Raw genomic sequence first — 11,929 nt, forward strand, 5'->3', positions numbered from 1 at the left:
CTTCAACTATTAAAAAAGAATGTAGTTATATTTCTTTAAGTAGAAGTCTCCAAGTACACCATAGAATATCGAAATGTATATTTAAAGAAAAGGGGGAAAATATGAGTGATGCATAATAAAAGTAAAATATCTACCTCACAAAGTGGTCCTCTTTCCCATCATTCAAAGACTTGACTCCTCATCAAAGTGCCATTTTCATTCTCATTGGCACCCCAAGATTCCTAAAATCCAACCCTTTATTCACTTGTACGGAATAATATTTATAATCTATTTAGTACACTTATATAATCGCTAGTCTCTACTACTATAATTAGTAGATTTTCATGATAACATATTTAATATAATTAAAAGTATAATGCTATTATAAAATATATTTCATAACTCATAATGTTTAGATAAAGAAAAGGCAAAATTGTTACCCTTTATTATATTTAATACTATATTTAGTCAATGAACGAATTAGTGATGATACAAAAAGTAGAAAATTCGTAAAAATGTGTGGAATCAATTTCCATCTATCACGAAACTGAGACTGACATCGACATCGAAACTATCACCGTCTCACCGGAAAACCCTAAATCAGGGTTTCCGGTGGCAGAGTCTCCAGCAAAAGCATAACCAACACCCAATCCACCATAATGCAATGAAGCATTATGACATCGTTGGAAAACCCTAGCTAGAGACGCCGCTTTCCTCCGTGCTCGTTTTGTTCCCATAAACAGCAAACCCTGAAGCAAACCAACCATAGCCGGTGTTTTCAAGATCCGTTCAGCCGCCTGAACACCGCCACTCCGGCAAAGCTCAAGTAAAGCCGCCACCGCGTTCTCCTTCGCTCGGGGAGACCCACACCTCATCATCTTGATTAAACCAATCACTGCCAAGTCTTCCTCCCCGACCACGGCGGCTCCGGCAGGTTGTCGGACAATCAACGCCAAAGCTCCGGCAGCTTCTTCCGCCACCTCTTCGCATCCCAAAGCCTCGATTAAAGCTCGAACCGCACCAAATCCGATCATCTCCGTGCAGATTTCGTTGTGTGTCGAGAGATTAAATAAAGCGGTAACCGCGTCTTTCTTCCCTCTCGGAGTTCCTTTAGATAATAAAGCTGATAATGCCTCGATAGCTCCATTTTCTCCGGCGATCTTCTTTTTATAATCATGAATGGCGGAAAGACTGAACAATGTAGCGGCGGCATTTTCTCGGGATTCAACCGTATGCCCGAATCTTAAAACGTGAACGATCGATCTCAAACACCCATCTTCCTCTATAATCAGACTCTTATTATTATCGTGTATCGATAAATTCAGCATTGCTGTCACAGCATTTTCTTGGGCTACGACGCTTTGGGAAAAGAGAAGAATCCTTAAATATGGAATTGCACCGGATTCCGCTATAAAAGCTCTGTTTTCTCCACCGGTTTTTGCCAAGAATCGGATTTCACGAGCAGCCATGGCTTTACCGGAAACCGACCCATCTCGCAGTTCTTGAATAAGGAGCCGTGTGGTGGCTTTATTTGCTTCCACCGCCGCCCGGCTTGCTGGAGCTGCCGGAAAAGATTCAGCAGCCAAATCCGAATTCTCCGGCGGACTGTAAAGAATCCGGTGAGCTATGCACCATTGTGTCATTAGATTCCTGAGTGCTTTATTTGGTACAAGCTTTTTATGAAGAAGAAGTTGTCCGGATTTCGGACATGAAGAATGGCCATCTTCGATCCATCTTGAAATCGAAACTCGATCGTAAGTCTGCCCCGACGAGATTATCACAGGGTCCGCCATTAATTCTAATGAAATCGGGCAGCAAAAGTCTTTCGGAATTGTTATAAAAGTATCAGCGATTTCTTTTGAAATCAACGCTCGTTTCTTCGAATTTTGTAATCGTTGTCCTCTTGTGATTTCTACTTCATCTTCTTCGAATCCGAATAATAAGAATCTACAGTATCTGATTATTGCCACAAACCCACTAAGAACAGAAGCTGAAGGCTCGATATCGTCTTCGTGATTCAGCATGTGTTCTTCCAAGAATTCTAGTTCAGCTCTGCAACTCGTAGCATCAAGAATCCCTAATTTTTTGACGAAGAATTCATGGAATTCTTGTACAGAAGGGATTCTCCCTGTTTCAATTTCGTTCAACATCTTGAACAACTTTAAACGTAATGCATCATCATGTTTATCTATGAACAATTTAGCGTTTCTTGATTGTTTTTGTAACAAAGCTAATTGCTCTATAACATCATTGGATAAATTATTCAGTTTGTACAACGGGATAACATCTAAAAGCGTTGAAAATTCTCGATTGAGATCATGAAAATGTCCTGAAACCGAATGATTCTGAAGCAAAAGCCATAACTTACTGGATTGAGCACAGTAGTCAAGCAAAATTTTGGACCTGTTAAGCAGAAGGTAAAGCTCCTTGAAGCATAAGATCACCGTTGAAGGAAAATCGGAGGTTGAATCCCGGACAGAATCCAACAAAACGACGAACAATTCTATCTTCCGCAGCAAAGATTGGGAATTCTTTTTCTGAAACGGTGGGCGTTTGCCGGAGAATGAAGAGATGAGGTCCGATGAGACAGCGGTTAAGTGGTTCAATAAGGCAACGACATCGTTTTCTAGATCCACCGGCGTTAAGCAGGCTTCTAACGTCGGCGACCTGCTCCGGCGTAAGGATGAAAATATGGCAGCCGACGCCATTGCTTAAAGCAAAGAAAAACAAACAAAAAATGGTGCTCTGTAAACAGTTTCGTGATTCTTTCTTCGATTTCTCGATGGGGTTGGTTGAATTTGGTGACAGGATTTGCAAAAGATTTGATCTTTCTTATACTAATTGTTAGGAAATGAAAGGGAAGGTGTGAGGGAAGGATAGGCTACATATACACTGAGAAGTTTGACGAAATCCGCTTGTGGAGAGAGGAGCATTTGTGAGGAAAATGGAGAGACGCGAAAGTAACGTAAAAGAAAAACTGTAAATGCCTCCTTTTTTTTCTTGACCCATTAATTCTATTACTTGTTTTTTTGTTTTTGTTTTTTTTTTTTCTTTTATTTGTTTTGTTTTGTTTTTTTTTTAATTAGAAATTCTATTGCTTGTTTAAAATTAAGTAATGAAAATTTATATAAAAATAAAATTTTTTATTGCGTCTGTGGAAATTGCATTTTACTAAACCTTTTTATACTAATTACTTAAATATATGTCAATAATTAGTAGAAAGGCTTAAAAATTAGAGAGAAAATAAATTTAATTGTTTTACATAATCTCTTTTTTTTTTTTCAAAAAAAAAAAAAAGACATTTTCAATGCTAACCATCAATTTCCTAGAATATATGTACGAAATGGGCTACAATGACTTATAAACGGACCCCTATTTAAGTTAACTTTTCTTTTGTTTTGTTTTTTTTTTCTTTTTATTTATTTACTAGTTTATAATGAACCACGGTTATAAAATTATTAAACTTATAAAAAATTCAAAATTATTAATGATTTATTTTATATAAAATTTTAAATAAGTTATTAATTAAAAAATATTTTTATTAATTATGTAAAATTATAACTATTGATTCAAATAAATATGTGGAGTTAATTTTCCATATATATTAAACAAATATAATCACATTAATTAGGAGGTTTAATCAATTTAAAATAGAGAATTAATAGAATGACAAGTGACATCATATTAATTAGGAGGTCTAATATTATGACACTTGTCAAAAGAACTACTATTTTATTAGTATAAGATTTATTTTGGAAATGGAACTTCCGTAACAAAGGTTTTCGAGCCAGTTTTCGCACACCGACTATTCCTCCGCTGCAAACATTAGATTATGTTTCATGTCTAAGAGTCACTGCAAGCGAATCTTTATGGTTACAGTCTTAGAGGGCTGAGTGAAGAAACACTTTGGACAAACAAAGTGAAGTTTTTTTCATTTATTTTACTTCACATCAAAAAACCAGATAAACAAATGATTAAAACTTTGTGACTCTTGCTTAATGATATTGAAATTAAGGACAATCTATTAACTCATTAAATATTAATATTGGATTTGTGGAGGCAAAACATATATGTAATACAAGGGGCAATGATGTGTTGTTAGATGTTTAATACTATTTATATCAATATTTTAAAAAACTCGTCATGATTCCAAGGCTTAGACTTACCGTCAAATTTTGACAAAATGCCGTCTTAATTCAAATATGTATATACAAATAAATAATAGTGGAAAAAATATATAAATTTATCAATTATATACAAAATTACCGCCTTAAGTCACGCTTTACAAACAACGTGACTCGCCATTGCTTAAAAAAAAAAAAAAACTTAAGGCTTGACATTGCCGTTAAATCATATGTTACATTATTTAGAACCATGATTTATATAATGTTTTATCACTTATGCAAGGAAGTATGTTGGAAATAGTGTGAAAGATATAAACAAATGACTATAACTAATTAGGTTAAGGGGTATGTTCACTACATCCCCGTTAGAAAAGTGTTGTCATATTTGTGGCACGTCATCTTCAATACATGTTCACTATCACACTATTTTCTATTGAAAATAGTTACCAATCCATAATATTTATTTATTTTTATTGTTTTGACATTAGAGTAAATAAAAAAAATATAATTATTAAGCATAAATAAATATGTCACATTACTTACAAACAATTACTTTAAAAACATATAAATTTAAAACCTATATTACTAAAAAAAACATAGAAATTTAAAACCTAAATTACTAAAAAAACATACAAATTTAAACATGAATTACTAAAGCTTGGAATTGGGTTGATTGGATTGTTGTGATCTTTGTTGTTGGTAGTAATTTGGGGGTATGGAAGGTTGGTGAATAAAGATTGCTGTTGAATTGGGGAGGTTAACATTTGCATGTAACCAAGATTTGCATATGGATCATTTGGAGTGTTTGAGGTTATTGGATTGTTTAGAGTGGATGTGGTATTTTGATTTGGATCCATAATTTGAAGAAAATATGAGAAAATATAAAGATGTTGTGTGTATTTGTAGTGTGAAATGTGTATAAAATGGTTGATATTTATAGTTAGGTTGTACGGTTTAAATTTGAAAAACTAAATAATTTTTCTAAATACAAACGTATATATGCAACTACTTTATTTTTTACCATTTGGAAAGAAAATCGGTGATTGATCTGGATCATGTGTAGCCACATCCGATTCACAAGATACCTACGCCCCTTGGGGGCAAATATTTACGGGGTAATGACTTGAAAGGGTAATGAACTTTTGACTTTTGTCACATTTAGTCACTAAACTTTTTTTCGTTATCTATTTGCCATTGAACTATTGAAACTGTTCACATTTTACCCTGTTGCCGGTCATAAGGGTAAAATGTGAATAGTTTCAATAGTTCAATGGCAAATAGATAACGAAAAAAAGTTTAGTGACTAAATATGAACAAAATCGAAAGTTCGTTTCCCTCTAAAAATTTCAATAGCTAAATGTGAACAAACTTCCTCTTGTATTATGTTTTAGCAAATTATTTATTTTTGTTAAATTGTAACAACATTTGTTGATGAAGAAATCTATGAAATAAAAAAACCCTGAAAATATATTTAAAAAAAACAAAAAAACCAAAACCAAAATAAAAAACCAATGGTTTGACATTTTCCAAAATAAAAAATCAAAATTTCCAATCTAATTTTGGTTTTACAAAAAAATGAACCATTCTCACTGATGTGAATTATGACCATTGGTTTGGCATGCGAAATTTGTGACATCCCATGAATATGTAGTTACAACATCGTCTGAACTCGTAATTCATAGTAAGGGGTTAGAGTATCATCGCATGAATACGTAGTTACAACATCGCTTGAACTCGTAATTCATCACCTACAGGTTATGGGCCTGCTGGTGTTTCCACTGGGTTGTCTAGAATAGTTTGTGGTCGCCATCTATACTCTGGTAGATGACTACATCGCCACATTGTTGGTTAAGGTTATGGTATCTCCTTTCATCCTACATCACATATTCATCATCATCTATTTACCTAATTATCATCACCTTTCTATCATCACCTATCTCTCATCATTTTATTTTATCACACACCAACTATTTCATCTACCCATGTTTCATCTGCAACATATTTGTAGATATAAAATAAATATACCGTTTAAATCTTTTAAAACATGTATAAAATCGTTCATCCAGCATAGACAATTAGTATTCAAATAATATGCACACATAGCACGTAATTTATATAAAATACTTCATATCTATGTGTAAGATGAAAGTAACTATATATACCATAAAAATCCCATAAATGCTTCCTAACTTCGAACCCCAAGGTTTACTCTACTAAAGCTTCATATTCTCGGCTCTCTGAACCTAGAAGGGTCCATATCTATCACACCAAAAAGCTCAAGATAGCTCTTCCTCTCACTCTACACACTCAAGATCGCTAGGGTTCTCACTTATGAGAAAGGTAGTCGCAATTGAAGGCCATAAGTGCCTTTAAATATGGCTCGGGCCCAAAGATTTCGGGTTTCTGCCAATAGCGCGGAATCGTCGAGTCGCCTCACCGACTCGTCGAGTCCATTCATTAATCCGAGTCATCAGTCGCGACCTTACTCGATGAGTTAAGGCGTCAACTCGTCGAGTCTCTCTTCTTAACTCAAAAGAAAAATACTTAAATTATGATACCTGGAAATCCGGATGTTACATTTTTTTTTTTTTTTTATTTCATAGATTTCTTCATCAACAAATGTTGCTACAATTAAACAAAAATAAATAATTTTGCTAAAACATAATACAATAGGAAGTTTGTTCACATTTAGTCATTGAACTTTTTAGAGGGAAACGAACTTTCGATTTTGTTCACATTTAGTCACTAAACTTTTTTTCGTTATCTATTTGCCACTAAACTATTGAAACTGTTCACATTTTACCCTTATGACCGGTAACAACCGGTCATAAGGGTAAAATGTGAACAATTTCAATAGTTCAATGGCAAATAGATAACAAAAAAAAGTTTAGTGACTAAATGTGACAAAAGTCGAAAGTTCGTTACCCTTTCAAGTCATTATCCCAATATTTACGCGTGGGTTTTATTGCCACATAGGATTTCATGGGTGGATTTCTATCATATGTTTGATTACCTTATATATAAGACTATTGGGTCACACTAGAAATCATAAAAATCTGGAATATGTCATAATAGTTATAAAATAAAATTAGCTATTTAATAACTAAAACAAATAAGTAAGTAAAATTGTTTTGTTTGTCTTTTAATAAATCAAAGCAAATTGAAGTCCATCATGTCAAACGTTTTTTACGGTTAATTTTAAATTTTATTGAAATAAAAAATGAGAAATAAATAAATAATAAAGTAATTTTAATAAATTAAATGTATAAATAAAGTTAAATGTAAAAAATCTACTTTAATAAATAAAAGAAATTTTTTTTGTCACGTGTTATTTTTTGGTTATTTTAAATTAAAAATTTTCCAAATATCATTTTATGGTTTTTTCTATTTTATTAAATTCTATAACATACTTAAATATAATGTAATAATAAATGTATATCAATTTCATTAATGCAACTTTTTTTTGGAAACGCCGAATAATATAAAACTACTACCTAAAAAAGGACAGGGGCGGAGTGTAAAACAAACAAAGAAATTACAAAATGTTAAATGATGAATTGTCTTGGATTTATATAGGGTTTGGCTTTTCATGCCTCTGTTGACTAGACTATCTTTATGGTTTATTGGGAGATTGTTGTTGAATTATATAGATTTTGGTGGCTACATTGGAAGTCTTAGACCTTTGCAGAGTTGTTTTTGACAGTTTTATGATTATCCTTGAATCTCATAGAGTCATTGCTTGTCATGGATCCATATTGCTATGTTGGTGTAAGATCCTGTTTTTCGTTTAATTATTTAATAAAATATTGTAAGTATAAATAAAATAAAATTAATAAGATTAATAATACTAAAAAATGATTATAATATAAGAATTTAGTAATTGAGGGATTTGTAATTATTTTCCAAAAGAGGGTGGAAATTACCAACTTAAAAATCTTGTGTTGCAAGAAAAATTATTTTGAGGGACTATTTATGCCATTATTTAAAACTTGATGGCTAATATTGTAAATTAAAAATTTAAGCTTATATTATTGGATAATTAAGAGGGCCGATCGTCCTTCTCTTCGGTTTAATAGGGTGGAGTCGATCCTTAGTATATAACTATCATACTATGTTATAAGGAAATCATTTTTTCTTACATCACATTTATTTGAAACTTCTATGTATTTTTCTTTCACCACATTCATTTGAAACTTCCATGACTTTTTAATTTTTTTTAACAATGATTATAAGTTGGTTAATAAGATTAAATAAATATCAAACTTAAAGTTTAATCATATAGAAACTAAATTTCAATATTAAAAGAATATCTTTATTTCTACTTATAACGTTAAGTTTTTTAACTTTTTACATATTATAATTAATTTATTAGTTTTAATATATTGTTTGATGTAAACCATTATCATTTTAAAACTACAACTTTTGAACAATTTGTATAAACTATTTAAATTATAAACTTAAATATAACATTACATGACCAACTTAAATATAATTTTTTTTAAACTTAAACAACCCAAATAATATTTTGTAAATAGCTAAATATAATAAATTGTAGTGTCTTTCTAATAATGATTATAATTTGTTTAACAAGGTTAAATAAATATCAAACCTAAAGTGTAATCAGAAATAAACTAAATTTCAACACTAAAATAATATCTTTACTTCTATTTATAAAGTTATGTCTTAACTTTTAACATATTATACATAATTTATTAGATTTAATATGTTGTTGTATATAAACCATTATCAATTTAAAGTTATAACTTTTGAACAGTTTTGACAAAATACTTAAACTGTTAATTTAAATATAACATTATAATGTCAACTTAAATATAAAATTTAGTTCCACTTAAAAAAACCGAATGAATATTTTTGCGAAACGTTAAAAGTGATAAATTGTAGTACTAAATGCAAAAACTAAATTATAATATCAATTTAACTAAAATATTTCCTAAAGATATATGTATAATAGTTAAAAGTTTTCAAATAAGTAGCTTAAAATAATATACAACAACAATAGTTAAAAATAACTCTATATAAATGATTATATTGTTACCTTTAAAACCAAAAAATAACGTCTGATGTTATAACACTACTAGAAAAACAGCCTTTTACGACGCTCATTGCGCGTCGTAAATGGCTCAGACGACACGCAAATGCGCGTCAAGGAAGGCCCTGTCATAAAGAGAGACGACGTGCTTTTGCGCGTCGTCTATAGACGACGCGCATTTACGACGCTCATTTACGACGCGCAGTTACGACGCGCCTTTACGACACGCAATGCGTATCAAGGAAGGCCCTGTCATAAAGGAAGACAACACGCATTCGCGTGTCGTAACCTTACGACGCGCGTGTTAATGACACGCAATGCGTATCAAGAAAGCCCCTGTCAAGAAAGGCCATGTCATAAATGAAGATGACACACAATTTTGCGTATCATAATTTTAAATGTTTAAAAAAATATATTTTTTTATAGATTTACTAATTTTCAAATTAAATTTGCATTTAATGCATCATAATAGAAAATAAAATATCATATACAAAATATATAATCCATTTCATAAAATTTAATGTCATACAAAAATAGAATCCATTGCATAATATTTTATTACAAATTTAACATTTTTTTGTTTCCGTACTTTGACAATTTGTGCTGCTGCTGATTCCGGAGCCAATCCACGACTGCATTCCAGAGCTGATTCAGTGGAAAGAGCATCTCAGACTCCATCGCTTGAAATTACAAGCCGCCCACAAGCAGAAGATAGCTGAAGATCATGAATAAATAAAAGTTGTTAATAAAAAGAGGAATAAATTGAGTTTAATTACTAAACACCAACATTCAAACCAATTAATGAAAGTTAAAGCATCTAAATAATATAGCATGGGATGCAAATATATCATGCATCTAAATAATATAGCATGGGATGCAAAGTTGTTTATTTATTCTTTTATAAATAAACAGAAACAAAAAATATTTACCGAAATTCTTCTATCATCCATTCTACTATCAAGATTTTCCCAAATTTCATCTGTGATTTGGAGATTTATATTCTCTTCTGAATTTTTTAGATACCTACACTCTTCTTTCACAAACCTACAAAAACATTATATGCATATGTAAAGTGATAAATATGTAATTTTGATAGAGGAGATTGTGTAGTTTACCTTGAAGGGTAGTAGACTATAACATCTTGCGTACTGAAAACAAAAAAATTACATCAAATGTTTCAGATTATAAAATATATAAAAAAAAATAAATGGAAAAATTTACCAGTCATCTAATATTTTTGTAACAGACTCTTCATAAGTTGAATGCTAATAAAGGTGAAATGAGAAGAATATATAAATATATAATGTTAGTTTTATATAAAAGGATTAATAAGTTATAAGTGGTTTAATAATTCAGCATGTTGGCTATCTATCAACTGTGTGTGCATAAACAGGGGTAGAAAGTTCATTTGATCATGAAAAGAGAATGGGAATGACTTACATCATTAGGTCTTGATTTTCTTGAAGGTGGGCTGTGAGTGTGAGGAGCACGTGACCAATCAAAGAAAGATAAATCTTATACCACCACCATTTATAAGCTTAACATTATCAACTTCTCTCATTTCTTAAAGAAAGCTTAACATTATGGCAAAAGGATGATTACTAGTTCGAGACCAACATATGTTACATAAAAGACTTCACTTGCATTCAATAAAGTTATTTCAAGCCTTCAAACATCAAGTGGACAAATCAAATATATAGATGATTGTTCACCATATCCCACTATTATCACAATATATATCTTCTCCCAACAGATGGAAAACTTACCTACAAAATGCTTGCCCATAGCTTGCAACTCTCGGTAGTGTCTGCTGTAGTGAAGGATCAAACTCATGTCTTGCAACATCTACACAGACTTCAACAACCTCAGGCTTACTTTTTTCTATTTAAGATAATTGTACTTTAACAAACAAATCAATAAAATAACCTTATACTTTTTTCCTCTCATTTCACCAAATTTTTCATGATCTTCTCAAATACCTTTTTAAACATCATTTAACATAAACACCACAAAATTATTTACCTGATGAACTGGAAAATGTGAAATGACAGTATGAGGTGAAGAACTTTTTAGGGTTTCTGACAAATTAATACATGCAGCTAAGCACTGAAAATGGTCCTCAGCTGTTAACCGCCATCTATTTCCACCAAGTGGATTATCTGCTGAATCAATAATATCATTCAGATGATTTTCCACAAATTGTAATCTACAATCATATGAACGCTTTTCAACTCCAGCTCCATAAAGAATTGCTAAATGTATCCTCAACCATCTTAACCCTGATTTCCCTAATGCTCTCCCTTCAGCAAACTCAAGAATTACTAGTTTTAGAAGGAAAGAAAGAAATGTAATAAATTGATATTGGAAGTTAGAAGGAAAGAAAGAAATGTAAAATCTAATTCAAAGATCAAAGTGACGCCCTACCTTTGCATTCCTCCTGTCAAAATGATCCAAAGCATCATACAATAAAGTTGTTGGTTCTATGCTCCCAATCTTGAAGATAGATTCAGTAGAAGTTGGGACCCTTTGAAGAAACTCAATGTTTGAGTTAGACAATATTCTAGCTCCATCACATTCTGGGATAAGGATAACGGGTTCATCATAAAGATAGCAAACTAGATCTCCACAAGGGCCCACCATCAGAAGCATATAATCCCAATACAGCAATACATTGTCCATTCCACACCAAACAAGTTGCTTTGGAGCTAGGGTAGACTGTACATAAAAAGATGTTAATGGCATCACATACATAATACAAGAAAAATATGGTTTTTTG

At 31.7% G+C, this 11,929-nt stretch overlaps 1 protein-coding gene across 1 annotated transcript; it reads right to left on the reverse strand.

Moving 5' to 3' along the window:
- Positions 1–390: 390 nt before the first annotated feature.
- LOC111886741 (U-box domain-containing protein 17) lies at positions 391–2,947 on the reverse strand. The gene has a single exon (XM_023882988.2). The coding sequence runs from the start codon at positions 2,685–2,687 to the stop codon at positions 519–521; it is 2,169 nt and encodes a 722-aa protein (XP_023738756.1). The 5' UTR covers positions 2,688–2,947; the 3' UTR covers positions 391–518.
- Positions 2,948–11,929: the final 8,982 nt, after the last annotated feature.

This window comes from Lactuca sativa, chromosome 4 (assembly GCF_002870075.4).
Source record: "Lactuca sativa cultivar Salinas chromosome 4, Lsat_Salinas_v11, whole genome shotgun sequence".
In the NCBI taxonomy this organism is placed as follows: Eukaryota; Viridiplantae; Streptophyta; class Magnoliopsida; order Asterales; family Asteraceae; genus Lactuca; species Lactuca sativa.

Excerpts from the sequence above, each read along its gene's own strand:
- LOC111886741 (XM_023882988.2), bottom strand. The coding sequence starts at position 2,687 with ATGGCGTCGGCTGCCATATTTTCATCCTTACGCCGGAGCAGGTCGCCG.